General features: G+C 43.9%; 1 protein-coding gene across 1 annotated transcript in view; it reads left to right on the forward strand.

The window, feature by feature from the left end:
- The first annotated feature begins 608 nt into the window (after positions 1–608).
- The window catches only part of inppl1a (inositol polyphosphate phosphatase-like 1a), a 34117-nt gene continuing 13592 nt past the window's right edge, over positions 609–21133 (forward strand). The window contains exons 1-7 of the mRNA XM_034097496.1: positions 609–1069; positions 8907–8970; positions 9907–10054; positions 10145–10226; positions 19265–19411; positions 19719–19809; positions 20924–21013. Coding sequence (XP_033953387.1) covers positions 891–1069; positions 8907–8970; positions 9907–10054; positions 10145–10226; positions 19265–19411; positions 19719–19809; positions 20924–21013 — 801 coding nt within the window. The 5' untranslated portion in view covers positions 609–890. The remainder of the gene's footprint in view (positions 1070–8906; positions 8971–9906; positions 10055–10144; positions 10227–19264; positions 19412–19718; positions 19810–20923; positions 21014–21133) is intronic.

A 21133-nucleotide genomic window follows, 5' to 3' on the forward strand; every position in this document is an offset into this window, starting at 1 on the left:
GTACACAGCAACTTGTAAAAGTCCTGATTTAAAAAATGTTTTACCAACATAAAAGTAGTATTATTGGACGAAGAATGTACAGTACTACAAGTGTTAAAAGTTTGAGTAATCATAATGAGCATTGCAATATCCTATTTCAAAATGTGATAGATATGATGTCTATAATTCTTAGATTATTATTACAAATGCATTTATGTGTGAACATTTTAATGTAGTGGGTGGTCAAGGTGTCCCTATGTTTAAGAAACATAAATGACCTAATGCATTTAAGCAGTATAACATCTGAATACTTTATCCATCACTTTATAAATGTATCCCATAATTGTACAGATGAGTAGTTTTCTATCCCTCCCTTCCTCCTCTCTTCATCCCAGTGTCCCTTTATCCCTCCATCCCTCATTTTTCAGAGAGCACGTCAAGCTAGCTAGAGATACAATTAACAGGCAATACACTGTGCGTGGATATTCCACTAAAATAAAATGTCTCAATATAAATTCGTCATCCACCTGTTTTATTTTGGAAACCCTAACCGGAAGTAATTTATATTGACAATATATAGATTTTGACGCGGGACGTCCCTGTTGTTGCTCCCCGGTCTCACTGTGGATTTACATACCCTGATTTCCGTGGGACTGGGAAGCGAAAGAGGAGGGTGCTGGGTCTTTCAGGAACTGAGGAAACAAGCACAAACAGGGTTATTTAACAAATTCACAACTTTATAGACACGTTGGCGACCCTTAAAATCGTCGGAATAAGTTTCACGCTACTTTTCTGCGCTTGTTTCGGCTCTCCACGGTGCTCTCGCTGGATTATTTCCCTAAAGTCTGGAGGAGGGCTGCGAGTTTTTCGGAGAAGCCTGGAAGCAGTTTGAGGTTTGAAGGGCTGTGGCCATGGCCGGGGGTGGTGGAGGTGGAGGGGTTTCTCCATTGGGGCCAGCACCGCCGATGTGGTATCACCGGGACCTGAGTCGCGCGGCGGCCGAGGAGCTGCTGGCCCGGGCCGGGAGGGACGGCAGCTTCCTGGTGCGGGACAGCGAGAGTGTCAACGGGGCTTACGCTTTGTGTGTACTGTAAGTAACTTTATGGAAGAAAAGAGAAGCTTGTATGAACTCTGAACTCGTGTGTGCGGCCTGTGTGCGGCTTTATTTACTAGGAAAAGTGAGGAGCCGTGCCTATGTTTGCTTTATTGTATTGTAAGCAGTGGTGTAAAGTAGATTTACCCAAGTAGGCCTACTGTACTTTACTTCAATTTTCTGCTACTTTGTACTTCTCCCCAACTACCATTCAGAGGTAAATAGTGTACTTTTACTCCACTAAATGTATTTAATATCTGTAGTTACTATGCAATGATGTGAAATTGAACAACACGTTTTGTTACACCTGGAGTAACTTTCACAAGCTACCCTGCAGCATACCAAATAATACAAATTAATTAGCATTAATAACTCTTAAATTAATCAAGAATTACACCAGCATAATGAATACTTTTTATTTTGGTAATTGAATTATATTTTGATGCTAATATTTGTGTACTTTTACTTCAGTAACCTTTTGAATGCAGGACTTTTACCTGTAACATAGTTTTCCTACTCTGTAGTATCTACTTTTACTCAAGTACTGAGTAATTCAAGATCTGAGTACTTCTTACCATCTCTAATTCATTTAACCTAGCACATGCCTTTAGGGAATCCCCACCTGGTCTGTCTTTATACCAACATAAATAAACTGTACCTGTACACACACTTTCCTGAACTGTTTGATCAAACTGTAAAGCTCTTTGAAGCTTTGGTAAACCAGTGATCAACAGCCAAACTCATTTGTTTACTTTCTCCTGGAAGTCAGTGAGTGGCAGAGAGACTGTCTGTCTGCAAGGCAGTGAGACTCCAGCATGGCACACAGCTCCAGGCTGTCCCTCTCTGACTGATGTGGCCGCCTGGAGCGCCGTTTTTACAGGGCTCTGAAACTCAATGTGGTGGAGAAAATATAACGAGCAACTAAAGGGCTGGTGGAGCCTTGCATATGTTTTAATGTAAGGCTCATATAAGATCAGTGCAGTGGTGAAGCAGCTTATACGTACTATCTTCTGACCAGTGGTGTGAAGACTTAAGTACAATTTTGAGGGACTTGTACTTGAGTATTTACAGTTTTTACTACTTTGTTCCTCTACCCTACTTCAATTCAGAGGTACATCGTTACACTACATTTATTTAGTGCCTTTTGTTACTTTGCGGATATTGTTTAATGATGTGAAAATAATCAACCCTTCAAATTACTTTAGCAGCACTTGGAGTAAAATACCCTGCAGCATACAAAGTACACTTTAATACATCAATAATTATAATTAAAACATGTACTTTCTATAATACTGAAAGGGGCCAATCTGCATAGAAAGTACTGTTGTGCTTTAAGTATATTTTGATGTTAATACTTTTGTACTTTTACTTGAGTAACGATTTGATTGCAGGACTTTCATAGTATTTCTACATCCTGGTACTTCTACGTTCACTTAAAGGTAGGGCAGGTAAGAATGTAGAAACCAGCTCGAGTGCGCTAGAATTTGAAAGTACACAACCGAAAAAAATCTGCCCCTTCCTTCAGACTTCCTTACAGAGCCCCTCCTCCAACACACACGAACACGCACATAACCAATGAGGGCACGAGATAAGTTTGTGCACGAGATGGAAAGATGACAGGCAGGTAGGCCATCCAGTTATCTGCCACGGGCCGAGGCAGATAATTGGACTAGCTTTTTACAGCGCCACGGCTTCCACAGATGAAATATTTGTATATATTTATTGTCAAAGCATTTCATTTATTCATTGCTATCGGAATGTTAAGAGCATTCCATGGAATATAACAAAAAGTGTTTCTGAAGTGAATTACCTATACCCTACCTTTTAAGTACAAGATCTGAGTACTTCTTCCACCTCTGCTTCTGACACATTATACAAAAATGTAATATTAATCCATATGTCAGAGCTTTAAAGGGCCTGCTCGAGTCTTTCCTAAACTAAATGATGAAAGGCCTACCCATATTTACACAAGGGAGATTTTGTCACCAACTACCTCCATGCTCAGCCATCATCTAAACGACCTCACCACCTGCTGACTAGAGGAAAATGTAACAGACAGACAAGCTTCCAAACTTACACGATACCATCAGCATTTTGATCACTTGACAATGACTCAGGCAAGGCAAATGAACTGTGGAAAAGGGATGTTAAACTTTGAAAAAATTACTCACATTGCCCCCCCCAGGCAGTTCCCACACAAAGTTAAACTATTCAAACTGACTGCAGATAGATGCAGGAAATAGAAGGCCTACTCTGGTACTCCGACATTGACTTGACCTACATCCCCTATCTGATCGTTTAACCCATGCTGGGTTTATTGTGTGTGTATACACACACACCAGGAGCAAAACATACTGTACAGTATGTTCTGCTCCTGGAAAAATATGTTCCGCTCCTGAAAAAAAAAATAGGTAATACATACTGTATTGCCTATACTTGTAATTGTTTTTTTTATTGTTTTTTATTCTACTAATTCATCAAACAAAAATAAATAAATAAGTGTAATTCATACACACAAAGATGAACAAAATTAGTAGAAGCGGGAGGGCTGAAGCATAGCTTATGGGAAGTAGCCCTCCCGTGAATAATCCTAATACAACATAGGCATTATTGCGTGAAAACGTATAGAAATTAAGGAGTACAAAGAAATAAAGAAAACTGGAGAAAAAAAAAGTTAGGGCAAAACATGAATAATAATAATATATGCATATACACATTTTTTTACATTCATATGTTCACACACACACAAAATATACATAAGTACCTATGTTCAAGTGTATAAGTACACAAATGCACTCATTTGATGACACTAAAACAGAAATAATTTGTTTTCATGATTCATTCAATCATTTATCTATTTCCTCACCATATTGTATTCTTCTAGGAGGACGGGCTAACTCTAATGTAAACACATTACACCCCATGTCATAAATAAAACCAGAAAAACAATAAGCTTGCATCACCTTTTGGCTCCTGGCTTATTCAAATAAATACCAGTGGCAAATATCCATGTTCTCATTCTTTGCTGGATGCACTAGTAATTCAGTGGGTCACTCTTTGGCCAACAACATTCCTCACGACCATGCATCATCCATTTCCGGATTTTTTCCCCCCGCCTCTCCCTTCCTCTCCCCTTTCACCTTTCGTATCACGGACATTGTTTCATCTCAGAAAGTTTATTTTATGATACCTTAAGTTTGTCAAAGAAAGGCTTTAGTCAAACGTTGCTTTATGAACAGTGTTGATGCTTTTATCGAGAGGTTTTGCCTACACATACTGTAAAAAAACTGTATTTTGACAAAGTAACACGTTATATGGTCTAGTGTTGTGAAACAAACAACTCCATCAATGATATCTTTGAGAACAGCGATGCCCCAGTATTTTTGCACAACCCCTGAACCCGTGGAGGAAATGATGTCATGGTCTGTGACTATGTGCGCTAATATATCTCAGTAAAATAAAGGATTTCCAGGAAGTCAAATCTGAATCACCAGGCGTGTGAAAAGCTTCCACACAAACAATGTTAGTCATAGCCCATAGTGCGGTGTACTGGAGGCTCAGGCCTGATCGCCAATCATTCATTGAAAAATATCATACCGTGATTATGGTGGGATTTCTTTTGTTTAAGAGGATCCGTACCAAACGAGGATTTATTTTATTAAGTCTGTAGAATACTGGGTCTTCTCTGCAGCGCCACAATACTTATTCAGAATGGTATTTTGACATATTACCAATTATTGTGCTTACTGCAATTTGGATAGTATTCCAGTCCACAGTACGATTCCGATAACATTTAGATTAATTTGCAACCTTAATTCCAAGCATGCCCTCTCGAAGTGTAAACAAATACGTTGTTTTTTTAAAGCGCTGAAATAATCATTTGTATTTAGTCTTACCATCATAAAAGTAGTATTATTGGAAGAAGAATGTACAGTACTACACGTTTTAAAAGTTGTAGTAATCATAATGAGCAATATCCTATTTCAAAGTGTGATAATATTATGTCTATTATTCTTAGATTATTATTATAAATGCATTTATATGTGAACATTTTAATGTAGTGGGTGGTCAAGGTGTCCCTATTTTTAAGAAACATAAGAGAATCTGATTTTAGACACATTTCGTCAAGTCCTCTCAACTGCTTACCAGGTGACTTATACATGTAAATGCCAAATGTTATTCTTTTGACCTGAACATGACTACTAGACATGGCTTTACCTGGGTAAGACATGGGTTGACCTAACCCTTGAGCCTTACATACTGCACACTGACATGTGTACTAATTCTTAAGGATTTAGAGAGAGAGCGGTGTGTTCAGGAAGTGTTTGCACTCTGCTGTTGTCTGAGAATAGAATGGTGGGAACAGTGTTTGTGTTGGTGACTTTTGGCCAGTTTATCTTTCGGCCTTTGCCTTTCACTTCCTCTTAGTTTACATACAACTCAGCACGGGGTGTTTCAGATCAGGTATCTTCAATATTGTGTAGTATGTTCGAGTTTTATCATTTACTTCCCCAGTTTGTTCTTAAATATAAAATATTTGATAACATTTCTAAGTAAGTCATTTCTCCAATGTTTCCAGCTGCAGTGCCACACTTTTGATTCCAACAAGAGAGATTTCGACCATATTTTTTATTTAAGCATTGTGTATGCATCAGTGTGAAAACTGCGGAGATATTGAACTGTTTCGTATTTTTCCTGTCAGGAAGACGATCTTTATTATCAGCACAGCGCGTCTAAACATGTCACGGTTCAGGCATGGCCTTCTGTGTTTCTGTGTGTGTTTGAAACCTAGATGTTTCGTAGAAGACATTCCTCATTTCAGTGGGTGTTATAATATTACCTTGTGGAGTTAGTGGGTGGTTTAATGTATACTTTTTCTTTAAATATCTCGATTCCATGTAGCTGTGTATATATATTTGTAGTGTTTATTACAGCTACAGAGGGTCCTTTTTTACGGTCCTTTTTTGTGTGAAGGTGCAAAAACCTGTGATACAGATTTATTTTTGTTGTGATGGATTTAATATATATAAGTGTAATCATTTGTGAATAGTGGCTTTTAGCTCAGTTCTGAAGTGTTTGAAAATAGTAACATTTCCCCCTTTCTTTTTGCTTTGAAAATATTTTCTCTGTATGAATAGATGAGCTGTGAAACACATGTTACATTTTGAATTACAAATACTAGTATAAGAATGATTTAGCATATTCTTATTAATTAGTTTGACCTGGTCATTGGAGTGTTTTTGAAACACATACGGTCTACAGAGCAGGGACTAAACTGCTGCAATTGAGGTTGGATGACACAGAGGAAGAGGAGGTGGCTCTCTCAGACAAAAGGACAGGGGAGTCAGGGCAGTCATTATCTTTAAGAAAGGCTATTGTTGATCACACACACACACACACACACACACACACACACACACACACACACACACACACACACACACACACACACACACACACACACACACACACACACACACACACACACACACACACACACACACACACACACACAAACACATTGTATGCTTTGGGTCTATGTCCATCCCATAATAAACCTCCCTCTCTTTCTCCGTGTCCCTTCCCCTGCTAGAACTTAGCTGCCACTGAAACAATAGTATTTACTCCACAGACAATCTCATCAGCTGCCAGCAGGAAGACAAACACCCCTTCCCCCCAACACACACACACACACACACACACACACACACACACACACACACACACACACACACACACACACACACACACACACACACACACACACACACACACACACACACACACACACACACACACACACACACACACACACACACACACACACACACACACACACACACACACACACACACACCACTGTACACTGCAGTGATTCCTGTGTATGTATTCTGTGCCACTGGATTGTGTTTATAATTTGACAGGATTAAATATGGATATGGTTTTCAGAGGCCGCACAGACAACAGAAACAGGACATCTCATTGACCGTGTTAAATGCTGGGCCTTGGACCAGGAGCAAATATGTACCAAGTTTTCACTGTGTATGTGATTATTAACTGCCGGAGAAAGAACATATGGAACTATTTTTGGGCTACAATCTGATAGATAGGGTTAGGATATATCCTGTTTATAAATCAATTCAACATGGACACTCTTTCCATGTAGTTTAGCTAAGTCTAATATGAATTAACTCTGATGGCGTTGGTATAAATCTGTGCCTTTGTTTTATTGTCTTCCTCCCTCTTCACTGTGTGCTGTAGATAAATGCTAGAATACCAGCAAAATTAACTTTTTGGGGTATTTACTACAGCGGGGATGGCCGGTAAGCAGCCTGTAAACAAAATATTGGCCACAGTAGGGAAGTTGTCCAAAGGTTAAAACACAGTGAGAGCAAAAACGCATTATATTTTATTTCCAGATGGACAGGAAACAGTTTTATGTTGTCAGCCAGACACTGGCACAACGTTTGGCATTTTGAAACTCACTGTTGAATTTCCAAAAATATGAGATTGCATACAGGTGTTCTCCACATCCTTCAGGTGGTCTCTAATTGTACCAGGGCTCATTGCATGGATGGATTATGGTCTCAGAAACATGTTGCAGTGCAAGATTTGTTAAAAAATAGTCATCCAAATTGCCTTTTTTTATATAGCAATATGTATCATATGAGACAGACCCATGTCAGTCTCAGCACGTTGGTATTTTTAAATACTTATGGCCTTGCAGCATAAATACATTTTAAACCTGTGCCAGCCCTATTGCTTTTAAAATAATAATCCATCCTGGCAGTGAGCCAAGTTACTATTTGCTTAAGTCTAACAGAAACGTACTCAGCTTCTAATAAAGTTACTTTATTCGTATAATTTAATCCAGTCCACGTTTTGGTTGATTGTTTATGTTTATCTGTGGGACACTGACCTGGAAAGACCGGAAAAACAGCTGATCGGCAGAGCAGGATGAATTCCCAACATGGATTTATCCCTCCCTCAGTCTATAACACGTATACTATACACACACACACACACACACACACACACACACACACACACACACACACACACACACACACACACACACACACACACACACACACACACACACACACACACACACACACACACACACACACACACACACACACACACACACACACCACTGTATTTGTGTTTTGCATTGGCTGCAGGGCTAACATCCACACATCCAAACAGACGCACCACCATAACACAACATTAGTTTGGCAAATTGAACATTTTGCATACGGTCCACCGAGCAGATGTGACATGCAGACATACAAATCATTCAACTCCAGCATGAGGCTGCAGGCGTGTAGTCACGGCTGTGCAAACACAATGTCAGAGCATTGATCTGCGATTGGTTAAAAAGGTTGTGGTTCAATCAGTAATGCAATTCGGACTCTGAAGGTTTAAACATAGTTGTTGACTGAAAGAAAACAGGATCGCTCTGTATCCTGTCTCCCAAAGGAGGGTGTTTTTGGTCTTTCCTTTGTACATTCACTTTTGCATTGTATAAACATTGGGCTGACCTCTGTTCTGCTTTACTGTATCATGCTACCGTAAGGATAAAGCCCTCTCACAACTGTGACGGACAGCAACAGGTTGAAGCTCTGTAAACCCCCCTCACACTCATACATGATACACACACCCCTATGCACTGAGAACAAGAGAGTATGTCCACATGTCAGACTTGAAATGATTTTTGTGTTGAATCAAACAGTCATCCAAAAGTTCTTCTTCTCTCACTCTCTCTCCGTCTGTTTTTATCTCCAACTTTTTGACAAACATCTCTTCTTCTTTGGTGTTTCCTTCTCTGTAGGTTTCAGAAGCACGTCCACACATACAGAGTCCTCCCAGACGATGAAGGATTTCTGGCTGTTCAGGTACAGAGAAAACACACACACACACACACACACACACACACACACACACACACACACACACACACACACACACACACACACACACACACACACACACACACACACACACACACACACACACACACACACACACACACACACACACACTCCACTGAGGTCAAGTGTGTGTGCAAGTGTGCAGCATAAACTGTATCTGCTGCAGTAGCAGCTGGTAGGCATAGATGCTTTTGTTGGCTTCAGGCTCTCTCACACACACACACACACACACACACACACACACACACACACACACACACACACACACACACACACACACACACACACACACACACACACACACACACACACACACACACACACACACACACACACACGACAACAGCAGCCTCTTTGTGCATAGTGCCCAACAGCTGTGTAGTCCCCACCACCAGCCACACACATGCTTTGTCACACACACACACACACACACACACACACACACACACACACACACACACACACACACACACACACACACACACACACACACACACACACACACACACACACACACACACACACACACACACACACACACACACACACACACACACACACACAAGATAACATGTAGCTGCAGACTTATCGTGGCCACATCACAGACATCTGTGTCTCTGCTGTAACATTTATGGGAGCTGCGACACTGAAGAGGGTCTAAAAGTCAAATATTGCTTCCTGGAATTGAATTTGTTTGAGAACGATGTTTACAAAAAGGGTTCTTCCTGGTTCGAATTATATTTAGAGCCGTTGTTCATATTTGCTTACGGAACATAAAACATGGAACAATAGGGGCCACAGGAGATTTCAATGACACGGCTTGTAGCCAAGGAGTTTGGATGTTATTGTCATCCTCAAAAGCTTCCCTTCTCTTCCTCTGTCTGTTGATGCTCCTCTCAGACGTCTCAGGGTGTGCAGCCTAAGCGGTTTAAGACGTTACCAGAGTTGGTGTCGTTGTACCTGCAGCCCAGCCAGGGTCTGGTCACCACGCTGCTATACACTGTGGACAGAGAGGAAACAGCTGTCAGCGACGACAGGGACTACTCAGGTATCTGCAGAGCCCACACAAGCATACTTGCAAATGACGTGATTGTTTCCTTTTTTTCACATGTTAACTCTCCTCTTCTGTGATTGGTAGATGGGGAGGATGAGAAGCCACCCCTCCCCCCTCGCTCTGCCTCCACCTCCACTCCCCCTGGTCCAGACACACCCACAGAGAGGTACAAAGTCTTTATATGAAGACGAATGTGTGGATTGTGTTCGGCTGTCCGTAATGATATGTACGCGCTGAAAATCAAATCACAAACTATTCTGAGGGCTTCTCAAACCAACATGTTTAATACATCTAGTTAAGAAACACTCGAGTATTCAACTCCAACACACACACACACAAAGGAATGATGCTGGTTCCCTGTAACTAAGGCCATGTCAGCTCTGCTCACAGTGATAGTAAACAGAGGTGTCAATGATTATATGAACAATAAACACATGTACACACAGATACACACTGTTCTCATTCGATGTCTCACTATGGGATGCGCCTCAACGCGTATGCAAACAGAAGCATCAATCTCATTACGCCAATCCTGATTGGCTGGTGATCTTGACGTCTACGTCAGGGAATCCACCCACCCTTTAAGTAGCTTGCGCTACGTCGCAGCGTCATTCAAACACCTCTTCTCGCTTCAGAGCACATCTCGAATATCAGTAGCCGGGCTAGCTTAACGGTCCACAGACTGAACCCAAAGCTAACATTCGGTCGACGGGCGCTTGCCGGTTACTTTTTTTGCTTTGCAGAAGAATTGAACAAATATTAACACACCAGTTAATATTGTAATCTGCCCCGCCGTTTTTTCTTTCGAAATAACGGTAACGTTTTTTTTTTTTTTCTTCTCTCCCTCACACCAGAGGAGACGGAGATAAGAAAGATATTAACACACCAGTTAATATTTTTTAAAGAAAAATCTTCCCCGTAGTTTTTTCCTTTCGGAATAACGATAAGGTTGAATTTTTCTTTTCGGTAACATACCTGTTACTATCTTGTTCCTCCGCGCCGACACCCTGGCAAACGAGGATGGACCCTTCTCTCCCTCACACCAGAGGAGTCGGAGGCTCGGCTCTGCGGCTGCGTGTTTAAGATCTTGGGCACAGACTCACACCAGGTCTGCTCGTCCTGCCATCAAGAGCCTCCGCCGACGGCTAGCGCGCCAAGCTAGCCTGTCGGGACAGGACCCCTTCATGTCCGTTGATTCGCCGGCCGGCAATCGGGACATGGTAGCGACTGCCACGGAGATTGAGCCCCGCGCTGTGTCAGGTTGGGGCTCAGCAACGGCGGTATCCGCGAGAGCGGAGCCCCGCGCTGTGTCAAGCTGGGGCTCCCAACTGGACCTCACCGTGGTTCCACCCGCGGAGGATGTCCTACAGCTGGATTATATGGAGGAGGATGAAGAGGATGCCTCTGAGTTCCTCTTATCCGACTCGGATGAGCACGAAGATGACATCTTCGTTTCATCTGCCCAGGCTGCCAAGCCGGAGGCGATGTCCGCTCCCCCGGGTGAAAGCACACCAGCTTCGCCCTGCCTCAGTATGGAGTTGCAGGCCGTGTGCCAACGCGCTGCGTCCAGGCTGGACATCCCCTGGCCTGAAGTGGCCAAGGAAACCTCCAGATCTCGCTATGAGGGGAAGAACTTGCCCCAAGCAGCGAGGATGAAGAAGCAGCTTCTCCCAGTCTTTCCAGAGATGCTGGACGAGGTGTCGGTCTCGTGGAGAGACCGCCCTTTCAGCAACAACGCCCCAATCCAGGGTGCCTCCTCTTTGGACTGTGACGGCATGGAGAAGCTCGGCCCGCTCCGCATGCCGCCCATGGAGCCGCTGGTGGCAGCCCACCTCCAACCGCGGCTGGCACGGGCACCAAGCAGGAACCCCACGCTACCGGCAAAGGCAGACCGCTTCCAGTCAGCAATGACCGAACGAGCCTATAGAGCCGCAGCTTTGTCCGCCAGGGCGCTCAACGTCTCCTCGCTGCTGACCGCCTACCAGGCGGAGCTCTGCGAGGACATGACGATCAAACCTGAGCCTGCCGTGTGGGACGAAATTGCAGCGATCACGGACATTTGCCTCCGTGTGCAGCGCTGTGCAGTCCAAGCCACGGGCAAAGCACTGGGGATAATGGTGGTACAGGAGAGAGCCAGATGGCTTACCCTGACGAACCTTCCAGACCGGGGGAAAAAGAAGACGTCTTGGACATGCCTATTGTTCCCGAGGGCATATTTGGCTCCGCTCTAGCTTCGATGCAGCAGTGGTGTGAGTCCAAAAAGAAGGAGGATGAGGCTCTCCAGCTTTGTCTTCCCCGAAGGGTCCAGCCGCCGCCTTCAACGGCCCAGCGGCAGTCCTTCGCTCAGGCTGCCTCACGTCCTGCCCATTTCAAGATCCCGAAACAGCAGGGGCCACAGCAGGGGCCACAGCCCGCCCCGGGTCTCCAGCCCAGACACGAGGCGAAGACGAGCTGGCCAAGAAAGTCTCCGGTTCCGGCAGCAGCCGCTCAGGCACAGCCGGCCCAGACTTTTAGCCACCAGACGAGGAAGAAGAAAAGTGCGGCCTGACAGCCTCTTCTCCTCTCCTCGATAAAAGAGCTGGAAGTTCCCTGTTCTCCAGCTCCAGAACACGTTCCAGTGTTAGATGCTCATGTGTTTCCGGGGTGCAACCATGCCCCCATCTTCCCGCCGCCTCGAGTGATGTGCAGTGTCGACCGGGGTTGTCAACCTGGAGTACCACCGTATTCAGACACTAGAGGGCCCCATAACACAACAAATAAAGACACATAGGGCAGACGACAGGGATGTGACATCTCCACTCGCTTTGAGAAGCGAAAAGTGGAGGATGCTCACAGATTCTGCTTGGGTTTTCAAGACAATATCACGGGGTTACAGACTCCAATTCGCTGTCACCCCCCCTCACTTTTCGGGCATTCTACATTCGCAGGGCTCTGAACAAATATCTCAAAAGATACAAATTCAGAATGCTCACTCGCACATCTCTGTTGCGCCTCGTGCGACAAGATGATTGGTTCACATCAGTCGACCTGAAAGACGCGTATTTCCACATCCCAGTATATTATCCACACAGGAAATATCTGAGGTTCGCCTTTCAGGGTGTCTGTTACGAGTACAGAATACTTCCCTTCGGTCTGTCTCTCAGCCCACGAGTGTTTGTACGGTGTACGGAAGCCGCGATAGCCCCGTTAAGACAACAGGGTATTCGCCTGGCAACTTATCTGGACGATTGGCTCCTTCTCGCACAGTCGGAGCAAGAGGCTATTACGCAGACGAATGTCCTCGTAAAACACCTGCTCGACCTGGGTTTCGTAATAAACACAGAAAAGAGCATGTTGTCCCCAGCCCAGACTGTACTCTTCCTGGGCCTACGCCTGAATTCGGTGCCCTTTACAGCCCGCCTGTCAGCAGAGAGAGTGGAAGCCTTCAGGGCTTGCCTCCCTCATTTCCAGCCACGCAAATCTGTTCTCTTCAGGTCATGTCTGCGGTTGCTGGGGCTCATGGCGTCAGCCATCCTGGTGGTACGACTGGGACGCTTACACATGAGGGAGTTTCAGCGCTGGGTAGCTGCCCTCAGACTGGACCCCGTGCGTCATGGCGCGCGGAGAGTGATGGTCACTATGAAATGCATAATGGCACTGCACCACTGGCTGCACCCGACTTTTCTATTACGGGGCGTGCCTATGGGTGCTGTCCTGTCGCGGAAGGTGGTCACCACAGACGTATGTCTGACGGGCTGGGGGGGTATATACACGAAGGTCGACCTGTGAGGGGTCTCTGGAACAGAGACCTCCAACGGTCACACATAAATTATCTGGAGCTTTTAGCGGTGTTCCTCACCCTGAAACTAGGGATGTCCCGATCACCTTTTTTTGCTCCCGATCCGATTCCGATCATTTGATTTTGACAATCTGCCGATACCGATTTTTCCCGATCCGATCTTTATGCAATGCATTAAGAGGAAAAAAAGGTAACAGATAACGGCTGGTCATCCAACGCGATGAATTCAGCTATCTTGGCTGTTATTGTGTTGGCCTTTTCACTGTTCTGGGGCAGTTTCTCTTTCCTTTTGAAAGTCTCTGAAAGTGTCGGTTGTTTCAGTGCCGTTACCCGAGTGGCCGCTGTGTACTTGTCGTGTTGTTGTTGGTGTTTGTTTCTCAGGTAGCGTATTAGATTGGTCGTGTTGAACGTAGCTCTGTTCTTTCCACCACGCGGAACCTCTGCCTTGCAAACATTGCATCTGGCTGTTACACTGCCTTCGCTTTCAATTTTATAATACTTCCAAACTCCTGACATTTTCTCCGTCCCGACTCCCGAGTCACCAGCTGAATGTAGCCTCTCGTTAGCTTACTGCTACTATTAGACACTGCGCCCACTCTGTTGCCAGATTTCAGAGAAATAAGCAACCAGGTTTATGAAAACAAGCCCAAAGAAAGCAACACATACATGATGTTGTGTAATTTTAAACCAAAACTAAGTCCTCAGGATGACTTTAAGACGTGAACATGGTCATTTTTGTTTTGTAACATTAAATTAAAAAAAGATATTTTATAAAAAAAAATGTTTTTAAAAATCCCGAACCCCGATTTTTTTCTCCCGATTCCAATCTTTTGAAAATCACGTGATCGGCTCCGATCACGTGATCGGATCGGGACATCTCTACCTGAAACGCTTTCTGCCTTTTCTCAGAGGACATCATGTCCTCGTGAGGACAGACAATATGACCAAAATATCGTATATAAACCGCCAAGGGGGTTTGCGTTCTCTCCAGTTACACATGCTGGCACGCAAACTGATCTTATGGAGCTGCGGACGTCTTCTCTCTCTGAGAGCGACGCACGTACCAGTGATGAACCTCGGGGCAGATCTGCTGCCCAGAGGTTCACCACTATATGCAGACTGGACTCTACATCCAAGGATTGTGAGTCAGCTGCGGGTGCGTTACGGCCGGGCCGCGGTGGATCTGTTCGCATCAAAAGAAAACGCTCAATGTCAGCTGTTCTTTTCAATGCGCGATTTAAACGCACCGTTAGGCGTGGACGCGCTCGCGCACGTTTGGCCTCAGGTCCTTCTGTACGCGTTCCCTCCCCTGGCTCTGATACCCCCAACTCTGGCCAGAGTGAGAGAACAACGCCACACACTGATCCTGATAGCTCCGCACTGGCCTGCAATGTACTGGCTGGCGGAGATATATCAGCTGCTGTGCGGGCAGCCGTGGCAGCTCCCGCTACGCAGGGACATACTGTCTCAGGCGGGGGGGACGATTTTTCACCCACACCCAGAGCGCTTGGCACTATGGGCCTGGCCCGTGAGTGGTATAACCTGAATACAGTGGGACTCCCTCAGAAGGTGATAAACACTATTCAGAGTGCAAGAGCTTCCTCCACCAGGTCTCTCTATGACTGTAAGTGGAGGGTGTTTGAGGAGTGGTGCCTTCAAAAGGGACACATCTCTTTTCAATGTCCTGTCGGGGTGATTTTATCATTTCTACAGGACCTGATTGATAAACACAGAGCTTTCTCTACGATCAAAGTGTACCTGGCTGCTATTGCTGCATGCCATGTGGGCTTTGAGGGAAAGACGGCTAGCCAACATCCTTTGGTCTGCCGTTTTATGAAAGGGGCTCGCAGGCTCCTCCCTGTTTCCAGGTCACTGGTGCCCTTATGGGACTTGGCAGTGGTTTTAGATGGGCTCACTCGACCTCCATTTGAACCCCTGAAAGAAGCTGACATGAAACACCTGTCACTGAAGACAGTGTTGTTACTGGCTCTGGCATCTGCCAAGCGAGTCAGTGACATTCATGCGCTCTCTGTACATCCTTCATGCACTCAGTTTGCCCCGGGGCAAACGAGAGTGTTGCTGAAGCCCAACACTGCCTTTGTACCTAAGGTGGTTGGCTCATGTACCCCCATTGACATTGAGGCATTTCCTCCGCCACTGTGTTCCTCTGAGGAACAGCGGCCGAATTTGCTGTGTCCAGTTTGTGCTTTACGCATCTATATGGACAGATCAAAAGAGTTTCGATGCAATGACCAACTCTTTGTATCCTGGGTTAACCCTCATAAGGGCAAGCCCGTTACCAGGCAACGGCTCTCCCACTGGATTGTGGAAGCGATTGCTCTGGCTTATACGAGTCAGGGTTTGCAGGCACCAACGGGCCTGCGTGCTCATTCTACTTGTGGACTGGCTACATCCTGGGCTTTGTTCAAGAGTGTTTCCAAGACATTTGTGCAGCAGCGAGCTGGTCCTCACCGCTCACTTTTGTCCGCTTTTACAGGCTAGATGTCTCTGCCCCAAGTGTGGCCTGCGCAGTGCTGGGCCCCGTGTTGAGACAGAGTTCTACCTGTTAAGTTCTGGTTGTTTTTGGTGATTTTCGAGATAAGCATGTCTAGCAATACGGGAGTTTCAATATCCCATAGTCAGACATCGAACGGAGTGTTATGAATGACAACTATAGGTTACTTACGTAACCCCAGTTCTAGGGGTAACATGAAGTGAGATGTCTCACCAGACGGCCCTTCTTGCTAAGGCGAAGCGAGAAGAGGTGCTTATTTTGAATGACGCTGCGACGTAGCGCAAGCTACTTAAAGGGTGGGTGGTATCCCTGACGTTGACGTCAAGATCACCAGCCAATCAGGATTGGCGTAATGAGATTGAAGCTTCTGTTTGCATACGCGTTGAGGCGCATCCCATAGTGAGACATCGAACGGAGTGTTATGAATTAGAACTGGGGTTACGTAAGTAACCTATAGTTTCTCTTTCACGTTCACTGTTTCTGCCCCAGGGCACGCACACATCATTCATTAAACACTGTAAAATATTAGTATCAAACGTAAAAATACTATCACACACACAGGTTGCAAAATGTACTTTGTTTTCACAAGTTACCATTCACTCAATACATTATCATTGTGTGTTTGGCTAGTGAATGATGCAATCCTACTAGCCACTTGCATGTGACCAGTATTTGGCTGGTAAATGGTGCTGGGTTTGTGCTCTGCATGCATTAATAACCTCCGCTCTGCCTGTGTGCCCCCCTCTGTTTGCATAAAGAAGGAAAGCCACATCCTGTTGGAAGCCATGTTGGTCCCAGATGATGCAAAGCTTTGTTTAAGGCTGCAGCCAGAACAAGGACGATAACGGAAACAAATCGAAATCGTTATCAAAAAAGTCTTCCGTCCACACGCAATAGGCACCAGAAACATGTCCGTCCACACGAGACGCTGTAGTACATATATCGGGCCTCTAAGTGGCGCTGTACTTCTGCCACAAAATACACCAAAAGCAGCGAAGAAGACTTCTCGCACATGCATGGTTGCCATGGTTGACCTTCTGTTTTTTCTCCACGCTGGATTTAGTAGCAGAGGTGGGGTTTCGCCGGTTAACATGTCCGTTAAAGTTTAAAGCTTCTGGACAAAATTAGAAAAAGGTGGAAATCAGTCGTGATGTATGATTCATTCAAATCTTCAATCAAGAGCACAAAACATCATGGATGAGTGAAGCTAAAAAACATAATTTCATTTACACTTTATATTTTGCTGAGTTAAAGTTAAAAATAAGGCTTGGTGCAGGACAATTTGCCAAGCTTATTTGAAAGCCACAATGTGGACCATATTAAAGGATCTTAATCATAAAAGTGTATGGGCGTATAGCTAGTGTTTTATTTTCCCATATTAAAAGTGGCATATGGGCTGTCAAAATAAAGACTCAGTGTTTCTACTAAGGAAAGGGCACAGCAGGAGCTATTTGAGTAAAACAAAAAAAAGGAAGCTGCTATCCTTTCTTGGCTAGACCTTAATGTTCAGCTCAGATAGAACTGGCATTGTGTTTAAAACCACAGATACAAACTCTTAAAGATAGTTGAAGAGGTATAGTTTACAGTGTGTGGGAGGCTGGGGGCATTCTGCTGGCTCAGTTGGTGTTTGTGTGTCTGTGTGTGTTTGCAAGTGTGTGTTTTTGTGCAGCTGTGACTGTGGGTGGCAGGTTAGACATAAGTCAGCTCTCTGTGTTAGAGGAAGTGTGTGATTTAAAAACCCTGACTGCGCAGATAGAATTGCTTTCCGATTCTAACACTTATCTTCAAGGTATGACCACAATAAAGCCATTAAAGTTCTTGGTGTTATGATAAAAGAACTGTAATTAATACACATTTTTGATTCATTGTTTTAAGTATCAGAGTCAGAATTCCTTTATTTTTCCCGCAACGGAGGAATTAACGGTATTGCAACAGCAGAAGTATAGTGCAGATAAAGAAAAGAGAATAGACTTACATATTAAATAAACAAGTAAGCACCTGTTATTAATAATAAAAACATGTAAAAACAAATACCAGATTAGTAAACCATGTTAAAAAAAAACGAATTATCAGTATATCTTTAATATAAGTTTAAAGATATATTTAGTAATAACATCAAAGTAGTATAACATGCATATTATACAGCAGGTTAAAGGTGGGGTATGTAATTTATTTAAGAAACACTTTTTGTTATATTCCATGGAATGCTCTTAACATCCCGATAGCAGTGAATATATTAAATGCTTTGACAATAAATACATAAAAAAAATGTCATCTGTGGAAGCCGTAATACTGTAAAAAGCACGACTAATCATTTGAGCCGGCCTTGCTAAAATAACTGGATGGCCTGTCAGCCTTCGATCTCGTGCACAAACTTATCTCGTGTCCTCATTGGTCATGTGTGCGTTCGTGTGTGTTGGAGGAGGGGCTGTGTAAGGAAGTGGCAGATTTTTTCCGGTTGTGTATTTTCAAATTCCAGCGCACATCGAGCTGGTTTCTCCAAAATGACCTACCCCATTTTTAAGTATATGCACGTATTGAAGATGGTTATTGTTGAGATATAACATACAGAGACATGTATAGTTTATGACTCAATGTATTACTGTGTACCACATTGTCTATGTACGTAGCTGCGACTACTAACTGTGTTCATTGGTTAGCGTTGCACCCAAGGGTTGCACCACATGACTGATGATGTCACTACCTGGGGTATAAGACCGTTGGAAGTCACGCCCCTTCTCTCTCTGTCCTCAAGCCTCTTGAGATGTGTGCCTATAATAAATAACGCCGTCATGAATGGCTAAACTTGAACTGCTGAGATTATTCACCTTTCTGCTGCAGGAGACAAAAGGTTTAAGTCTAAATCTGCTAACAGTTATACATAATGACTTATGGACTTCATTTGTTTTAGCATTCCAGCAGCTAATGGCCTGAGCACCATTTCCCACGAGTACCTGAAAGGCAGCTATGCTCTGGACCTGGAGGCAGTCAAACAGGGAGCCTCCTCTCTGCCTCACCTCAACAAGACTCTAGTTTCCTCATGCAAACGCCTTAATGGGTAAGAAAAACACACCAGCACATCTGTATGCACACATATTCTTGTCTATGCATATTGTATACAAGGCTGTTCTTTGTATGCTTTTCTGAATTGTAAAACATCACCTTAAGTCTTGTTTTGGTCACAATGGCACACGTGTTACATTCAAACATTGTGATAATACACAGGAAATAATACTACATTAAACAGGCTAGGATTAAAACATGTTACATGTGCAGCCCCATCATGCTTGCATACATATACTTTATTAATTTCCTTTAGACAGATCTAAATGAGTAACTATAAATCTCTCTGTGTCCCGAACCAGGGAGGTGGATAAGGTTCTGTCTGGCCTGGAGATCCTGTCTAAAGTGTTTGATCAGCAGAGTGCTTTCATGGTGTCCAAGATGATCCAGCAGGTACACATGTTTGCCCCTCTGTATATCTGTGTATGTGTAGCTTAATTAGAATGCAAGCCGTCCTCCTGCTTCCCTTGTCTAACACCATGTTTGTGGCAGTGTATTTAAGCCCTTTTCTGCATTCCTGCTTTACACAGTATACTATGTACAGTATGTTGAAACCAAGCATGTCAAGTGGTCTGCGTTTTTATTCGAGCAGTTAAGAGTATGTATGGACATTTGATGATTTTTAAACAAAAAATAGCATGCTTCCCTCAGAATACAGCCACCCCACTTCCCAAACATTCACTTCTCTGTTCGCTCTTAAATGTATCCTGCATTTCTCACTTTAACGTTTTGTTTCTCACCGCAAACATTTATTGAGTTACATGACATTAACAAGCTCATGAAAACACATATTGTGACCTATACATGCAAAGAGTACTAATATGAAGCTGACACACACACACACACACACACACACACACACACACACCACACACACACACACCACACACACACACACACACACACACACACACACACACACACACACACACACACACACACACACACACACACACACACACACACACACACACACACACACTCACTCTCTCTCTCTCTCTCTCTCTCTCTCTCTCTCTCTCTAGTGGATGTCATTTTTCTCCAGGGTCTTCTGGGGACGGCTGAGGTGGCCTTAGTCACACTTCTTTTTTACAATGTTTTCCAATGATTGTGTTTGCTTGTGTTAGGATTGAAATACATATTAAATGGTTAACGGTTATCACTTAAGTTACATGATGAATTGACTAGTGGCATACGTTTTGTTTTACCTTTAATCATCAAGCAAAAACGATCATTTAGTTTTATGTTTACAAATGAGATGAGATGTATGTATACATGCGTTAGCTTTGCAATTTTACATTATGGACCAGTATTTAAAGTCTTAACAAAATGCATACTTTAGGCGTGCGATTTACTAACTCAGAATCAGGCTCTTTCTATGTCAAGGCCTCATTGTTGCATCACTTATGTTAAAAGCTAAATAACAAGGCCAGCAAAACACAACACCTCCTTCTTTTTATCTAACCTATGACCCGTTGCTCTGTCTTTGTTTTATCTCCTCCATCAGTCGGTGAATCAGGGTGGAGACCAGGAGTTGGAGAACCTTGTGACCAAGCTAGCAATCCTCAAAGACCTGCTGTCATCCATAGAGAAGAAGGTACACACACACACACACACACACACACACACACACACACACACACACACACACACACACACACACACACACACACACACACACACACACACACACACACACACACACACACACACACAC

This window comes from Pseudochaenichthys georgianus, chromosome 13, assembly GCF_902827115.2.
Source record: "Pseudochaenichthys georgianus chromosome 13, fPseGeo1.2, whole genome shotgun sequence".
NCBI lineage: Eukaryota > Metazoa > Chordata > Actinopteri > Perciformes > Channichthyidae > Pseudochaenichthys > Pseudochaenichthys georgianus.